Below are 16,742 nucleotides of genomic sequence, written 5' to 3' on the forward strand. Positions count from 1 at the left end.
TAAAAAAAACAAATGACATTATATTCCACGTCATCATCCATGTTATTTCTGAAGAGAGATCGATAAGAAGACCCCACCATCATCCATGTTATTTTTGTTTGAATGACTCTGTCAGCTGTGTATCTTCGCCTCTTCAAGAGACGTGCAATGAGAGCATCAGCCTTTCGATCAAGATCATCATCAGTCTCATCTGAAGAAGCGCTAGTAATTGTCCTTCCACTCCTTTGAACTCTACATCATCAATAAATTAATCAATGTGGTATATGAATGCCGAACCTGAGTCATCTACCAGAAAAACATGACAGGTTCTACAGGGGTAAATATGAGGAGGAAATTCAAAATGAAAATAACCCTCATCAGTCATCACAGTGCTCACCATGTTCAGCTGAGACAGATCAATCACATTGACAGAGACTAGATTGGAAGCAAGATTGGGCATGGGACCAATACACAGTAACAGAGTGGGCAAGCGAATACATGTTATTTCTGTTTCATCGACTAAGTGGCAGCTAAATGTCTATTGCGGGCTCATCAAAATTCGAAAGCATAGTATAATAATTATTTGATACAAAATTGTATATAAAACCCCAAGGAACTGAATTTTCACAATCAGAATAGATCAAAAATTTCTGCTTTATCAGCTGGCTATGGCTAGAATTGAATTACCCTGAAATTCCTGAGTTAAAATTCCGGAAATGGGTCTGGCTGACAAAAATGAGAACATCCCAAAAGCTGGTACAAGATTTCAACTCAGGAGTTTGCAACCATCTGCTCATGAACCTCAACATGACAGCTTCCTTCACTTATTCCTGCACCTTCCTCATGAGCTTCTTTATCACTGATCTGGTTTTCTTTCCGTTCTTCAATCTGTTTTAATTTCTTCGACCAACCATACATCTGTCTCTTGACCTCCCTCTCATCTAGTTTCAGTTCTTTAAACTCCTGTTCAACCTTGGATTCATCTTTAGGTTGTAGGAAAGCATATCCCCCTGTCTGCCCAACCTCTTCATAAAGCTTTTCAATTTTGGCTTTCCAGACAAGCCCCATTTCAGTGTCCATCTTGTGGTAAGGAGTTTTCAGAAAATACTCATCAATCCCTCCTGCCTTGTCTATGCAACGCAATGCGTGGGTGGTGACTTTGACTCGAATCTGGCGGTCTAGGATGTAACTGAAGAGCCGCTTCTCCTGCACATTTGGCTTCCAATGCCTCCTCGTCCTAATCACCACAACAATTTATGGTTCATCAATAACACATTCTTACAACCTTTTACAAGATTAAAGACCAAAACAAATTCAAATTGCATACATATATGCTACACCAGCTTTTACAAATGCAGTATAACATGCATAGAGAAATCAGTAAACCACAAAACCATGTAGAACTGGTCACCTGGCAACAGCAAACAAGTATGCGACTCACAAACCTCTAACATGTTCCAGGCACTTGTCTACATTATCTAGAAGAAACAACTACTCATAGTCACAAAATCAAACGCATGGTAGTTTTTTTTTTTCATGATCAAACCCACCTCAAGCTGGCACCAATAGCTTGAGAATACCAATTTCTACATCAGCAATGATCAAAATGCTAACACCATAGCACCAGTGCCAACTTCAACAACTCATTACTTCAACATAAGATAAATCTTGGTAATTAAAAACACCCCCAGCACCCACACTACCCAGCAAACCACATCAAATTAAATCAAGTCACTAATTTCAATACTCACAGCACCCACTACCCAGCAAACCAAATCAAATTCAATCAAGTCACTAATTTCAATACTCTAGTCCTCCAAAGTCTTGATCTTTAGCATTATTGGTAAGAAACTAGGGTTTTAAAGCAAAGCTACCAGAGCTCAAAGACTGAAACTTTGGGCTTAAAATTCAAAAAGAGAAATTGGGGCAAGATACAAACTTGTTGCCGCCGTCTTCGCTGACGTTATTGCCGAATTGGATGTGGCGGCCGGCGAAGATACCACGTTGGGCTCGACCCATTACGATTTTCGGGTCGGGTAATCGGTTCTTCTTGAGCTCCTGCTTCAATCGCGGGTTTAGGTTTTTGTCTCCCACTTTCTTCATCACGCTCCTCATCATCTCCTTCGCTCTCAGCGCCATTCTCACCTTCTTCGATAAACCTAGGGTTTTGCAGCTCTGAGATTTTGAGGCTTCACTTCATTTTCAGACTCTGATATAGCATACGGTGCGTTTTGACGAGTTGTAAGGAAGAGCCTGCTAAATAGGTCATCTCTATAGAGAATAGACGGCTCTGATTAATGACGGCATAGTATGTGTGCTTAATTTTTTTTTTTTTTTTTTTTGTTGTGGGCAATTTCAGTCACTTTCAGTTAAACCAAAATAAAATTTGAAGTTTTTTTTATTTTTTTTTTATAAAATCTCATGATTTCAGAATCCACACACTCGAGGATAATATTTTCACTAGAATATATATAACAAAATTGTATTTACAAGGGCAGGATATAGTCTATCTCATACACAGCACAAACTTCTACAGAAAGAAGGTTTTAATCCCGGCGTTACTGATTCTGGTGCGACAAGTTTACACAGTTGGTCAGCTGTAAAAACACCAACAGCCTTCAAATTTGCGGTACCACCAAATAACGAACTATGGTTTACTATGACTACCAATTTAAATCTGTGCTTCACAATTAGATCCACCACATGGCTGATCGATGTTGTTGTTACGGCACAGGGAGGTGGGCTTCTCATCATTGAGGAAAGAGGGGCGTCCATCTACAAAATAGTATGCAAAGTCGCATTAGCTCGAAATGTATGGCTGTCGAGACAAAAGTGCTTGTTCTGGTGAATTTGCAAAAGCATTTAGTTTGTGACATCACAATAATTACCTCTCTACAGTCTTCACGGTGCAGTACTCCAATGCAGTTACCCCAGTCATCTATGATCGGCACTGCTGAATCTCTAAAGAAACGCATAGCCACCTTGTTCAACTTCACAGTCCCAAGAAGTGGCCGAGCTGCTTCAAAGGGCATCATCACACTCTCAATCGGATCACTACCCAATACCTAAATCCAGAAGGTGTAAATAAAAGACAACAAAAGTTAACTGCAGCCACTCAGTATTGTAGATCCAGTAAGAAACATTTATTGTAGACTAGTACCCTAGACAGAAAGAATATTATCCAGGTCTTTTAGAACATTAGGTAATGTATGGTCATCTTCCCTACAATTTTAAAGGCTAAGGAATAAGCACCTGAGGGAGTAGATAAGGAGTCAATATCGAATTTGTGTTTCCCAACAACGCCTCTATACGTAGAGCTACCTGCAGTATACTAGTAGAAGTTATACTAGGCAGACAAAAATAACTTGCAGTGTGGTACAATCTCAAGTGAAAGGTATAGAAGTAAACTACCAACAAATCTAAAAACAAACATTCAACTAAATGTTTTGAACTTAAATGAAAAAAGTGCCAGTTAAGTGACAAAATCCTTAAAGCAAGTTTCTTAATATTGGTTTCAGGTGTCAAGAGAACTTGCAGAGCATAGATTTCGCCTAAAATGTTTAGGAATATCTTTAACTTAACAATAATTTAAATCATCAACAGGTACTCTAATGTCAGAGGAGACAACAACAAACAAAAGGTCATATTAGTACTATTTTCTTTCATACGAGGTCCTGGAAGATAAAAGAAAATTCTTACCAAGCCTCCTCGACTTGTCCACGATATTTTCTTCCACCTTGTAATGATGCTTCCAAGGTAATTTTTGGCCAAATCTACCTGAAAGAAAAAAGAACCAAGAGTAGAAAATATCATCAAAATGGCGAATAGTAGTCAATTTCTCATGCTAATCACATTGCAGCAAAATTAATCAATGACTGAACTATGGGTGTTCATTTATTAGTACTACTTAAGAGATACACAAAATCTAAAGTTAGGCTCTTCATCCTGTTAAGTAACTGGATTTAAAAACTAGCATCCAAATGGCTCATACATCATTCAGGTAATCACTAATCAGGAAATGAAAGAGACTTATGCAGTAACACCCCATTGAAGAAGACTATAGTGGAGTTCCTATTCTACCTGCCCATCATTCAAAGCTGACTCCATTACAAGATGATCAGCTTCTTCATGAATCATCGGGTAGATAGTTCCAGCAGTATCTAGCCACATGTGCTTATGCAGACTCTTTACTATGCCATAATCTCCTCTAACAGCAAAGGCACGCATCAAGGAAAGATAGAGGTGAGGTTTTGGTCGCAACTCTGGATTTCCACCAGCCTGCTTTAATACTTCTCCGAAAATACATAAAGCACCTAAGCAAAAGATAAGATTTCTTATTAGGAGCAGAAGCAGCAGTAGTTTCAAATTTTAACATCTCAGAAACGCAGCATTTTTCTATAGGTTATAAGCAAAAGCACAAAACTAGTCCAGCAACTGAGCAGAATAATTGGTGTAGTGTACAATGGTGTGTGTCATTTCAAACTCAGAAGGCATAAGAATATATTGGCAACTTAAATCGTTTCGTGTACGACATACCCTTTATTGCGTCACAATTTAGAAAAGCATCAATTGCCGCCGTATATGCTGTTCGATCAATTGAGAAACCAATATATGTTTTCATTTCTGAAACAATCTTATGAACCATAAGGATATCTTTGGTGTCCCTAAAACCCTGCCAAAGAAGATCAACACAAAATATCACAGTTCGCTTGATAACAGGAACTTGTTATTCGCCAACAAAAGATGGCAAAGGTGCCAATTCCTCAATGGAGGGGGAAGGGGACAAAAATCCAGCTGGTTCCAGTGAATGAATTTTCATATAACTTCATTAAAGTAATTGGAAGAAAAATATGCATACCTTAAGTAATGTACTATAAGTGATGACATCAGGGAAGAGACCAGCATCACTAGATTTCTGCGCTTCATCCTACAAAACAGAACATTATTTCAGTAAATTCCTTGATGCAGCCGACAAACTAAAACTATAAGAATATTATACACAGGCTCTAAACTGGCCTTTCATATAGCTTGGGACCTTCATTTCCTCAAAGTATTGCATTGCGGCATCCAACTTCCCAGCTTTTACACATGCAGATATTAGAGTATTATACGTGAGCCTATCAGGCTTCAACCCTAGATGTATTATTTCGTCATGCATTTCTATCGCACCCTGAGGAAGGCCTGAATTAATACAACCCTGAAAATCAGAACCAGCAAACCGTTAAGCAACAGCTTCATATTAGATTCAAATTTATGTAGCTCAGTTCTTGAAAATGGAAAAAAATAACTCAAACTCTGACTTGTCCTAAAAGAATTACAAATAGATCAGAAGAGAACCTTCATTAATAAGTTGTAGACTGTGAGCGAAAGACTGCCGCCTTCTCTAAGGAGAAAACCATACCTTGCAAGAAGCCCATTAGCTCGGCGCAAATCTCCTGCACTACAGCAACATGCAAGCAGCACATGTAACATTCATGAGAAACATAAAACAGACCGTACCAATGAACCACAACATTGAAATGTGCCACATTGTTACTAACCTGCTTCAACTAAAGCATTGAGCAGTCCAAATATAAGAGGCGCTGATAGCTTTGGACTGCCCACAGCAACACCGCGTTCCACGGATTCAAGCACTTCAAATGCCTCGTCGATTCTTCTCGCAACGCCCAATCCCTTTGTAACAAAAACACATTATCAAATCCTGATGGCATCCAATTTCAATCTAAACAGGAGAGAAATAGTACCTTCAAAAGAGTGGCGTAGGTGACGGTATCAACGCCGCAGCTCCCTGGCTTAGACATTTCGTCGAACACCTTAAGCGCAGAGTCGATATCGCCGCAGTGGACACACGCCTCCACCACCGCATTCATCACTATAGTATTCAGCTTCCCGTATCTTCCTTTTGCTATCTCTATCTCCTCCATTATCTGCAGAAATCAAAATCATAACAAAAATAAATAAATTAAAAATCCAAAAAAAAAAAGAAGAAGAAGAAGAAGAAGAAGAGGAGGAGGGAGGAGACCTGGTGGAGCTGTCTGCGGCGAGTGAGCTGGACGACGCGGGAGGTGAGACGCTTGAGGTTGGAATGGCGGGGGGAGGCGGTGGTGATTCGACGGCGTCGTATCGGAAAATAGGAGCAGACGGCGGAGGAGAGCGGCAAGGTTTGCATTGTTTGTGGTGAAAAAGGGTGAGAGAGCTAACCATCGGCCATCCTGCGGATAACGTCTGTGTCAGTCTCGGACGGACTTCTTTGGCGGGTAAAGTAGTTGTGGTGGACTCTTATGGGCTTCCGCTGCCATACAGGCCCAATGATCTCATATCTGTCACTGAGGCCCGGCCCAAGCATGCCCAATATGAATGATTGACGTTACACAGTTTATATTTACGCGTCGTGTATAAAAGAATTTTCACATGTCACGTGACTTGTCCAGTTAAGATTTTTGTGTTTCTTACAGTTTATGGTTTGTCTAGTTGTTGTGTTTGACTAAATGGACAATGTGATCATATGATTGAATCCTCATCTTTTCACTATAGCTTTACTTTTTAAGATTCGGTTTCTCTTGTACGTATCAGGCAAATCATAGCATAGGTAAGTGTGATAAGACAACATTCGTCTGCATAACAGACAAATGAAATTGAGTTGAAAAACAACTAGTGAAAATGGAGAGCAATCTTGTAAAACAAAAAGGCACTTTGTTAAATATTTGAAAACATATGCCCGCATGTCAGGCAAGCAACTAAGTAAGACCTTGTATGTTCCCTTTACTAAACTGATAGTCTCGTTGCAAAGAAACTAAGCCTGTCCACCAACTTATTAACACTTCATCACCGGAATCATGATCACCGGAATCATAATTAGTATGTATATTGTCTCAAATAGGTTGTACGCTCTCAAATTCTTTTAATGTACGACCTATTTGAAACAACATACATACGATTTTTATACTTAAAGTTCCGTGTAACCTTAAAACGAACCTCATTTTACCTTAACCCGTCCACATATGGCATCATTCACTTCTTTTGTTTCAGGTTCATGCCTATAGAAAACAAGACATCATTATCAACTTTTTGATCGAGCTCCATGCTTGGAATTTCTAAAGCGACCACTTTCCGACTTTTGAATGACACTTTGATGGCAAATAAGAAATGAAATGGATGGAGCTGGAAGGAAGGAATCTGCAATAGTAGAAGATGGAGCTCCATTTGTCCATTCCATTGCATATCGTTTAAATTATTTCATTTTCGATGAGCAGTGCGTTTGAAATTAACTAACATGTTCAAACTGGCCCCAATAACCTGCAAAAACAGCTCATGGAATTCTGGAAATGGGATCCGATTTCTTCTCGAGCACAAGAAAACGACATAACACTTTCAATTTTATTTTTTGTGGTGGGCAAACAAATCCATGGCTTCTTCTATGTTTTCTTCCCTAAGTCCATGTGATGCATTCATTTTTCAGTTTGGTTTTGTTCTTTTCAATCATTTTCGAAAATTATTCATAATGCGGTTTTACTTGTAATATTTTTTAGATTCATGATATTGAAGCTTTGAGTATTTATATATATATATATATATATATATATATATATATATACACACCCAAAGTTGTATTACAAGAAAAATTCATGAATAATGAGACCAAGTTGTATCACAAGAAAAATTAAGGAATCCTCACACATGAAGAGGACGGGTGCGTGAAATTTTCAACAACACATAAATAGGCGTAGTGGTGTTGGTTTTAAGTTGAATGAGTTGATTTGATGATGACATTCAAGACTTAGAAATAGGGACACTCTAATAGTTTTGGTCCACAATTTCATATGATGTATAACTACATGCATAACGTATATCACAAGGGCCTTGAAAATGAAAATAAACAGACATTGATAGGCAGATAATAGCCTAGCATTACATGGTCCAGCAGTTTGTTGTTGTGCACTTGTGCCCAAGAGAAAGAAATTGGTTAGAAGTTATACATGTAACATGGATTCTTATTTGCATGATTTGATTATTCATATGGACAGAAAATTCCCATAGAGATGCTTATCACCCTAAGCGAATTTTTTTAAAAAAAAAATACCACAATGGCTTAGGTTTTTATTTTCTAACTCATCATACCGCAATGGAGGTGAGCAAAAAGTTATTATCATGGGGCTGCATTTCACTAAAGTAACGTGATCCTGAGTTTATATATTTTTACGTTAATCATGTTCATCTGGTGACTAACTGACAATAAATTCATATTCAACTACCACTCGATGTAAATTTAATAATTTAGAGAATTATTTTCAAGTCGAATTATTTTATTTTCGACTTTTCTATGTAAATCTAAATGTAATAAAAAATATTTAATGAATTAGTGACTAGATGAGCACTAATAATCTCCATATAGTTCATTTTCCCACGGTTCATCGATTCTTCTTCTACCCCACACCTTGTCTATCAGTATCACCACTCTCCCCCATCAATTCATATCATCATGCACCGTTCTACTTCAATTGGATCCAACCCCAACCAACCTAATGGACCTACCCGTTATATAAATCCACTCAAACCCTTTGTACTCTTCAACAAGTTACTCATCTTTGTTCAGAAAAGCAATCCCACCGCATTCCACTAAACTCTTCGTCTCCGTCTTCTTGCTCCAATTGTTTAATCCCTCGCACACAAGTCCTTTTCCTTTCGGATCCGCCGGATTATATGTGTGTTCCTACTTCTTCTTCTTCCATCTCAACCCCACACCTTATATTCCGCGTTCTAGATGCATACGCCATTATAATAAGAACTCCCACTCCAAAGTAACCCGATTACCATAAACAACTCCACTTCCTTTGACGACCCAATAATTCCCACTACCCTTTTCTCCGCAAAGTGAATCTTTGCTTCGTCATCTACATGATCTCCTTCCTCTCTTTCTCACTATATATACCAAACTCACTAGAATGCTCAACACAGCTACTACTACTCTAACTCTGTGAGTCTAACCATCAAACAGCTACTTAAGCTTTTACAAACCCTTTTCTCCATCTGGGTAGTTGTGTTATAGTGGAAGAGTAAGCGAGATTCTGTGTACATGGGGTTTTCAACAATGGCAGCTTTGACTTCATCTGCATCAAACCCAGAAACTGAGAATTCTGACATAGAAAGGAGGAGAAGAAGCAGCAACAAATCTGAGCCGTTGATTCCTGGACTTCCCGACGAGGTGACCGAGCTGTGTCTGCTTTACCTTCCCTATCCATACCAAACTTTGGTGCGTTCGGTCTCTGCTTCGTGGAACAGAGCCATTTCAGACCCGGCTTTCCTTCACTGCAAGAAGTCTCTTTCGCTCCCGCTGCCGTATCTTTTCGTTTTCGCCTTCAACAAATCGACGGCCAGGATTCAGTGGCAAGCGCTAGACCCTCGATCGGGCCGTTGGTTTGTCCTACCTCCGATGCCGGGGCATTATTCCAAGGCTGGGAGTCCACCGGGGTTAGCATGCGCCTCCTTGCCACGTCAAGGGATGCTTGTCGTGTTGGGTGGATCCAACGCGGAATGTTCTATGCGGTCCACCCTCGTGTACCGTACATCGACCAATCAATGGTCCAACGCGGCTCTTATGCCGACTGCTCGATCTTATTTCGATGCAGGGTGCGTCGATAATAAAATCGTAGCAGTCGGAGGTACTGGGACATGCGAGAACGACTCAATTAGGACTGTCGAGTGTTACGACCCTGAAATGGATAAGTGGACGACAATTGCGACAATGCCTGTAGGACTTACCAAATACGACTCCCACGTGGTGGGGGATAAGATGTATGTCACTGAGGGGTGGACGTGGCCCTTTATGTTCTCGCCACGTAGCCTGGTCTACGACTCGAAGACGGACGTGTGGCGAGAAATGAGTCTCGGGATGAGGGAAGGCTGGACGGGCATCAGTGTATTAGTGGACAACAAGTTATTGGTGATATCGGAGTATGGTGATTGTCCGATTAAAGTGTACGATCATGATGAGGACACGTGGAGGTACGTCGGAGGGGACAAGTTCCCGTGCGACGCACTTAGACGGCCTTTCGCTGTAAGCGCGGTGGAGGGTAGCATATATGTGGTGGCATGTGGGCTGAATGTGGGAATAGGAAGGCTGTCTGAAGGAGAAAAGGGCGAGGTACAGGTCGAGTGGCAGGTTATGCCAGCTCCAAGTGCTTTTAGGGGTTTTTCTCCTTCTAGTTGTCAAGTGCTTTATGCCTGAATGTATCGAATAATTGATATTTTCCAGTCAATTATGTTCCTGTTTTTGGCTTCGTTAGGCATTTCTATATTCTTCTCTACAGCTACTTGTGTTTCCGCACTTGATTGAAACAACTCACTCTCCAACCTTTAATCATTCCATTGGTGGGTTATCAAATCATTCATGATCTTATCCCAAATCTGGTAGAATATTTTTCATTGGTGCCAATTGTTTCCTTTCAACTCATAGTGGTGCTCAATTATAGTAATAAAACCGACGATGATCATGAGTTAGATTAAGTGGAGAAATTGGTTTGTTCCTTTTACTTACAGCCCAGATCACATTACATTATAAAAATGACCAATGAGTTGTTGAGGCTCTGAAGAGTTGTAGTATATTTCATATTTTGACCATTGCATAAAAAATTCAAAACCAAAATCAATCCACTTTGCAAAGCTTATTGCATATATTCTAACAGTGAAAGCTTATAAATTTAGTTGTTTCTATACTAAAAACTAAAACGGAACTACAAAACAAAGCCATGCCTCTGTGAATACCTCTGTCCAGCTGAAGGTTTATAAATTTAGTAGTTTCAACACAAAAAAATAAAACGGAACTACAAAACAAAACCTCTATGAAAATACCTCCATCCAGCTGATCCAAATAAAACAGTAGGAATAATATTATCATTTACAAGTTTATAAATGATATAAACGAGTGCTAATGTATTAGTCACCATATCACACCACTCAGTATTAGAAACCAGGTATGTTTCATATGATCAAAGATCTTTCCCTTCTATCAGTTCTCAGTTCAGTTAATTTTCAGAATAGCCAGTAGCCCCAAAAGAAAATTGCATGGATTACCATCTATGAGATCGTGCACCCGCACTCTGCTGCGGGCATGGCAAACTTGGAATAAAAATAAAATGAAAGGACGAAATGATAGTTACGGTAGACAGAAATTAAAACAGAGTGAGGGACAAAATAATAATTACGGAAGGAAGGACAAAACAGTAATCTCCAAATGTCTGAGTTGTTTATGGTAGATAAGTAATTAAAACAGAAAAAGGGGACAAAAACGTAATTTCTCGCGGTCAGTAGCATAGTAAATGATACAGTAAATGTGGAAAGAGTAAAGTAGAAGCAGCGACAACACGTTTATGATGCAAGCACAAAAATGTTATAGAATTCTTATCCTAGTACAAACCAAGATAGAATTCTTATCTTTAGGACATAAAGTTTCTAAACAACACGTGCGAGAGGCTTGGAAAATTCTACACACACGCTTCTCACGCAAAAACCTACCTAAGCTTCGTCCTCTCCTTCAGTTTCCAGACCAAGCTACGTTTTTCCAGAACCTATTAAGAAAGTTCCTTCCCCTTTCTGTTCTTCACTATTGAAAACTCTACGAAACAGACTATAAATAGGAAACCTTGCAGAATTCTGTGGCCAAACAACAAAGATTTCACAAAGAAAGGCTTGCATAGCTCAGCGATCATATATCTACCAGGGGGCAAAACTAATTTGGCGCAAAACTAAGAAAGCAGGAGAAAGGAGCGATGTGTTTGGTGTTTGTTTGCGATGAAGATGAGACGGTTCTCTCGAGGCAACCAGCACCGGGGGCGTGCCCGTACTGTGGAGGTTTGGTTCAAGCCATGGATGTCGAGACACAGTGGAGGTTCTGTTTCCTCCCTCTCTACTGGAGGACCAAGCGCAAGTTCTACTGCAGCTTGTGTGCTAGACGCTTGGTAGTGCAGTGAATCAGTGATAGGACTCGTTAAACATATAGAGATTGATGTTTATGAGTTTATGTAAAACACTGCAATTTGGGAAGATTGCAGTTTGTATTTGTGTATATGTAGGGGACCTTTATTTTTTTGGGTAAACATATGTAGGTACATTTTGATATTGTGGAGAAACAATAAATTGAAGTGTGGCTCTGAATGAATCCATAATCTAACTGCTGTGTTCTGGACTTGACTTTGCTAATACACGACACTAGCAAATACCAAAAGAGTTTCATGGTATCTATTCCGGCCACTTTTCCCAATCAATACCACCAGAGATTGGTATATCTACAATTACTGAATCTTTAGGGATAAAAGGACCAAAGCTCATAAGAACTAAATGGTAGAGAAATTTGGGTTCTCAATGGTTTACAATTGCTAGGTCAGAGTAGCAAATAAGGAGGGTGTCACAGTAAAACCAACAGAGTTCTTGCCATAAAATACATGAAAGGCAAAAATAGCACACACCACGGAGACTTGTTAGTTAACTAGATTCTAACAACACGATGGAAAAGCAAAACTGCAAAAGTTTAGAATCTATTCCTGAAGGGAGCACATAATCTCACTGTCAATCAACTAAATTGCTATGCAAACAGACAATCACTTACAGAGTTTCAACTTTTTGAAATACGAAGATACCATGGATTTGGGGTAAGGCTTCGTAGCGAGACATGTTGGGAAGTTCTCAGGTTGCTCAATCCACAGTTTATGCTCTATTCCACCAGCTTTAAGCTTCTCAGACAAGTTCAAGATTTGGGGTTCTCCCTTCACCTCAAGAGTAACCTGCACAAAGAGCATATTAACCACTAACATACACATGTTCTTCAACAATGCTAACAGTTCCAGCAGTCAATGAATGACAACTTTGCAAGCCCAGTTACACGATCAACAATACAAATAGAAACAAACTACAAACTATAAGTAGCTTATAATCTACAATTATGAAAGAGATTCCGTTCTAAATCTTAATAACGCAACTGAATGAGCAATAGTTTGAGACTACACAACCTCAGATTAAGCTTATATTGAGCTACAGATTCTTGCTTGCATATCTAGCTATGTAAATGTCTCATGTAACAGAACTAAAAAACATCACAATAACATAAACATCAACATTGACTAAGAAACTGAAATTCTGTTGACAACAATGGATAAAAACAAAGCAAGGTTGAAGGGTTTTTTTTTACCTTATGCATAGAATCAATGGATTCAGGGCTGCAGTACTGGAGCGTGTGAGGGTCCTCTTTGTGGGACCAGATGGCGGAGACGGAGGCATGGCAGCCCTGCGTCACCACACTGCCTAACGGCCACGTGTCGATTAGGTCTCGCCGGAGCACCACGTACTGAACGACGACATCGGGGGTCTCCGGTTTCGAGGTGTCCGGATTGGCTTCCGATGCCGGTTGAGACATTGAGCTGAATCCGAGTCGAATCGGGGCGGTGAGTGTAGGTTTCGGCCCAAAACGAACTCGGGTGCTTGGGAGATGAGCGAAACGAAATTGCGATACAATACAGGCCATCATATATCAATGTCCTCCTTTATGCAAAATTACTATTAAACTTCATGTAGCAACAAACTTTAATACCATTTGACGGTTTTCTATATACGAATTTATCTGGACGGTTAAGATTACAATAACATACCCAATGTGGTTGGTTTAGTGGAAACATGCTAGGCTGCAAATGAGGCGGACGCTGCAAGGATTCTCCTCGTAATAGGAGGTCATTAGTTCGAACCCCAACTTGTGAATAACATCACTTGAAGACGGGTCATACCTACAAATTGCTCCAGACTCCAGAGTGGTAGCTTACTTGACTACCATTTTCTCCAACTAAAACCTTGTCGCACGACGATATATACGAGCAAGAGGAGGTATACCAAGATCTATCTTGGGCCTAGGTTCAGGCCAGTGCCCAAGGGAATATGTGGCTGGGCTTTGGAGTAAAAGGCTTAAAGCCCAATAAAGGAAAGATAAAGAGGCTCCACATATTGATGGAGGCCATCAATTCTGAACCCACATCTTACACTTGTTTTGGACTGTACCTCAAACACGTCGATTTTCCATTTAATTTTTCTTTATTGAGAAAAGGACTCGGTGTCCAAAAAATCTGTATCTTTCACTAAATTAAATTATTTTCCAAGAAATCCAAACTTCCTCTCACTGTCGCCTAAAAGCAAATTTGGTATTTGACACCTCCTTGTATAAACCAACTTTCATTAGAGTTGGGTGAGACGTGAAGGCAGTAAACCAAATCCAAAGCACCACCACATCATCTTTGCTTCACTAGAACGAAATCCATTCCCATTTTCCCTCAAGGATGAGATAACTTGCCCCTTCCGGACATCTCCGAACACGATTTTCATCATTCGGCTTGTTTCTTTGCCGTTTCGGGCGTTCGATTCCACTTCAATCAATTTCCGTTGGGTTCTTTTCTTCGTTTGCATCGCCATGAAACAATGCTAGACGCTATTTGTGTTCTTTTCCCTAACTTTAGGGCAGTCCAAGTTATAAACAATGTGAAGGTGTCAACCAACTCCTATCTCTATTCTCTATGTCCAGCTCAATCTTACTGACTCAGAAAGATGCCTTAAGGATAGGCATTAGGGGCAAACTTGTCTTTCTACTCCTCCAGTTAAGATATCCGAATCAGCTGATCAAGTATATCCTTATCCTGTAAACATTAAAAATAGAAAAATAATAACATCCAAACAAAAAACAAAAAGGAATCATATTTACTAAAATACACATTTTATAATTTTGATTTTAATTTTTAATAGTGGGCTTCAAATGACACAAACCCTGCCACCAACCAGAGATAATATTAAACAAAAAACAAAAAAAACTGCACCCATGCCAAGTGGGTGGTGCGGTGTGGTGGTGTTCTTAGTGTTCATGTTCTTGCAGATCTGAGAGGCAATAGCAACTCCTAGACTTGAAGCTCTTCAATCCCCTGTCAAGCAATTTAGGGGTCCTGATCATGCGTGGCTCTTTCTCATCTGAGGAAGATTGCCCTGATGATGGGTCTTCTTGCGTCTCTTCTGGTTCTTCTTCTTCGTCTTCATTTAAGGATGCTAGTAATGGCATGGACTTTGGGTTTGGGTGGTTGTAGAAAGATGAAAACGACGACTTTCTGGACCATTTCGAGGCGATCAAAACTCTTCTCCTCTTGTTGAATGGGTTGTCCCTCTTCTCCAGCTCCTTCACCGTCGAAGCGGTCGTCACAACATCCGATAAGCTTGCAAATGATTTCGATTTCCCTGAGAAGTAGTTCGATAATCCCCTCCTGCATGGTTAATTAATAATTAATTAGATCTCTAATTTAACCAACTAAAACTCACACTTCAGGAAAGAAACTTATTTATCAGGATCAAAAAGATTTCAGATCTAATCTCTTACTTGATGGGGAGAGAATCTTCCAGAGAATCCATCGATCCCAGAGAAGTCAATCCTCCAGCGGCGCGGCCGTTAAACTTGCTCTGAACCTCTTCGCTGTCAGTGACGTCACCGGATCCTTCCTTGGATTCATTTTCTTCGTCACTGTCGTCAGGTGCCCCTATGGACGACGACGAACTGCTCGAGAACGAGTCTTCCCGCTCCGACCGAGCCTGGTTGCGCTGTCCGCATGCCCCGATCGCCGATCCTCCTCCGTTTTGGTTGAGACCTCCGCCGCCCACGACGCCGTTTTGGTTGAGAAACAGACAGGAGGCCGTCGCGGCGGAGGTGGATCCCACCAGAACGTCCATAACAAACCGCAGTGATCAAAGAGTACCAAGTAGATAGAGAGAAAACGGAAGGAAATTACGGGATTAGCCCTCGCCGCTGCGTCTCCTTCTGCGTTTGAGCTTCCAGATAGGGTTTGTAGTCATCAATCGAAAAGAAGACGCTGGCGTAGACAGAGCCGGGAGAGAGAAGACGAAACGGTGCGTATTGGAGGAGAGGAAGAAGAAGAGGAGGAAGTTGCCACTGCGGTTTGGATTTTTGTTTTAGAGAGAGAAACTGATAAGTTAGAGAGAGAAACTGATAAGCTAGTGAGAGAAAGAGAAGAGAGGAACAGAGGTAAGATAAGGGGAGGGGTCTATTTATATATATTGGAGACACGCGACGATATTTGAGACAGAGAGAGACGAGGGCTAACCTCCGCCGGCGGCGAAATAGCCACGCGGTTTGACACCTTCGCGCGTGACGTGGCCACCACACAAAAAAAAAAACGTTTTGATAAAGGGAAAAAAAAAAAACTGTTTGTGCTTCTTCTAGGTCCAAAGGGTTTGATCCTGTTTCCCTTTCTGAGATCAAGTCCACAATCTTCGACTTGTCGAGTGCTACAATCTACTTACCAAAATGAATGATTCGAAATTGAAATTTGAAAATATTTTGATAAATGATTGGCTAATGCTAACCGTTTTTGGTGTATAAATATTTTAATGAGTGTCGAAACATTAGTTAAGAAAAAATAAAAGTAATTTACATAGATGTATAAACAATTAGAGTGAGAAGACCGAATACATGTATTGGTGTGGCACGTTGCATCATTATGAACTTTTATATACCATATATCTATATGAATGATACGTAAAGACGTGTTTTAACTTACGATTGATATATTGGCTCACGTTTTAAATGAATTTTTTTTTAGTATGACAAGAAAATAACATCTTTTGTATTGTGATTTTATTTGTGTTATTTGTGTTAACTGTTGGCAAACGCATACACAGTTATCACACCTATATAAAAAATTCACAATTATCACGTTTAATATAATTACAAAAAG

At 40.0% G+C, this 16,742-nt stretch overlaps 6 protein-coding genes across 6 annotated transcripts in view; 1 reads left to right on the forward strand and 5 right to left on the reverse strand.

The window, feature by feature from the left end:
- The window catches only part of LOC101312889 (group 2 truncated hemoglobin YjbI-like), a 771,661-nt gene that overhangs the window by 193,773 nt on the left and 561,146 nt on the right, over nucleotides 1–16,742 (reverse strand). The gene's annotated exons all lie outside the window — the stretch shown is intronic.
- On the reverse strand, nucleotides 462–2,210 carry LOC101311152 (39S ribosomal protein L28, mitochondrial-like). Its single transcript, XM_004291245.1, has 2 exons — nucleotides 1,919–2,210; nucleotides 462–1,216 (listed from the first exon to the last, which is right to left on the reverse strand). The coding sequence occupies exons 1-2, from the start codon at nucleotides 2,116–2,118 to the stop codon at nucleotides 751–753; spliced, it is 666 nt and encodes a 221-aa protein (XP_004291293.1). The 5' UTR covers nucleotides 2,119–2,210; the 3' UTR covers nucleotides 462–750.
- LOC101294329 (pentatricopeptide repeat-containing protein At5g10690-like) lies at nucleotides 2,423–6,168 on the reverse strand. The gene is made up of 12 exons (XM_004291187.1): nucleotides 6,002–6,168; nucleotides 5,724–5,906; nucleotides 5,520–5,652; nucleotides 5,317–5,414; nucleotides 5,015–5,176; nucleotides 4,838–4,906; nucleotides 4,516–4,651; nucleotides 4,060–4,292; nucleotides 3,679–3,756; nucleotides 3,232–3,300; nucleotides 2,868–3,044; nucleotides 2,423–2,754 (listed from the first exon to the last, which is right to left on the reverse strand). The coding sequence occupies exons 1-12, from the start codon at nucleotides 6,146–6,148 to the stop codon at nucleotides 2,491–2,493; spliced, it is 1,749 nt and encodes a 582-aa protein (XP_004291235.1). The 5' UTR covers nucleotides 6,149–6,168; the 3' UTR covers nucleotides 2,423–2,490.
- Nucleotides 9,068–10,204, forward strand: LOC101311943 (F-box protein AFR-like). The gene has a single exon (XM_004292828.1). It carries the CDS (start codon nucleotides 9,068–9,070, stop codon nucleotides 10,202–10,204), a length of 1,137 nt encoding a protein of 378 aa, XP_004292876.1.
- LOC101312232 (putative peptidyl-tRNA hydrolase PTRHD1-like) lies at nucleotides 12,510–13,384 on the reverse strand. Its single transcript, XM_004292829.1, has 3 exons — nucleotides 13,160–13,384; nucleotides 12,612–12,755; nucleotides 12,510–12,515 (listed from the first exon to the last, which is right to left on the reverse strand). Exons 1-3 carry the CDS (start codon nucleotides 13,382–13,384, stop codon nucleotides 12,510–12,512), a joined length of 375 nt encoding a protein of 124 aa, XP_004292877.1.
- LOC101311438 lies at nucleotides 14,015–16,001 on the reverse strand. The gene is made up of 2 exons (XM_004291246.1): nucleotides 15,371–16,001; nucleotides 14,015–15,257 (listed from the first exon to the last, which is right to left on the reverse strand). The coding sequence occupies exons 1-2, from the start codon at nucleotides 15,715–15,717 to the stop codon at nucleotides 14,858–14,860; spliced, it is 747 nt and encodes a 248-aa protein (XP_004291294.1). The 5' UTR covers nucleotides 15,718–16,001; the 3' UTR covers nucleotides 14,015–14,857.

This window comes from Fragaria vesca, linkage group LG2 (assembly GCF_000184155.1).
Source record: "Fragaria vesca subsp. vesca linkage group LG2, FraVesHawaii_1.0, whole genome shotgun sequence".
Taxonomy (NCBI): domain Eukaryota; kingdom Viridiplantae; phylum Streptophyta; class Magnoliopsida; order Rosales; family Rosaceae; genus Fragaria; species Fragaria vesca.

Bases quoted from the DNA above. Each gene is read 5' to 3' on its own strand.
- LOC101311152 (XM_004291245.1), bottom strand. From the start codon at position 2,118: ATGGCGCTGAGAGCGAAGGAGATGATGAGGAGCGTGATGAAGAAAGTG. The intron at 1,217-1,918 runs GTTTGTATCTTG...TGTGGTGATTAG, and splicing joins AGCGAAGACGGCGGCAACAA to GACGAGGAGGCATTGGAAGC.
- LOC101294329 (XM_004291187.1), bottom strand. From the start codon at position 6,148: ATGCAAACCTTGCCGCTCTCCTCCGCCGTCTGCTCCTATTTTCCGATA. The intron at 5,653-5,723 runs GTACTATTTCTC...TTTGTTACAAAG, and splicing joins CCTACGCCACTCTTTTGAAG to GGATTGGGCGTTGCGAGAAG. The intron at 4,907-5,014 runs GTCCCAAGCTAT...TCTGTTTTGTAG, and splicing joins AATACTTTGAGGAAATGAAG to GATGAAGCGCAGAAATCTAG.
- LOC101311943 (XM_004292828.1), top strand. From the start codon at position 9,068: ATGGCAGCTTTGACTTCATCTGCATCAAACCCAGAAACTGAGAATTCT.
- LOC101312232 (XM_004292829.1), bottom strand. From the start codon at position 13,384: ATGTCTCAACCGGCATCGGAAGCCAATCCGGACACCTCGAAACCGGAG. The intron at 12,756-13,159 runs GTAAAAAAAAAC...CTCTTTGTGCAG, and splicing joins CCATTGATTCTATGCATAAG to GTTACTCTTGAGGTGAAGGG.
- LOC101311438 (XM_004291246.1), bottom strand. From the start codon at position 15,717: ATGGACGTTCTGGTGGGATCCACCTCCGCCGCGACGGCCTCCTGTCTG. The intron at 15,258-15,370 runs GTAAGAGATTAG...TTAACCATGCAG, and splicing joins GAAGATTCTCTCCCCATCAA to GAGGGGATTATCGAACTACT.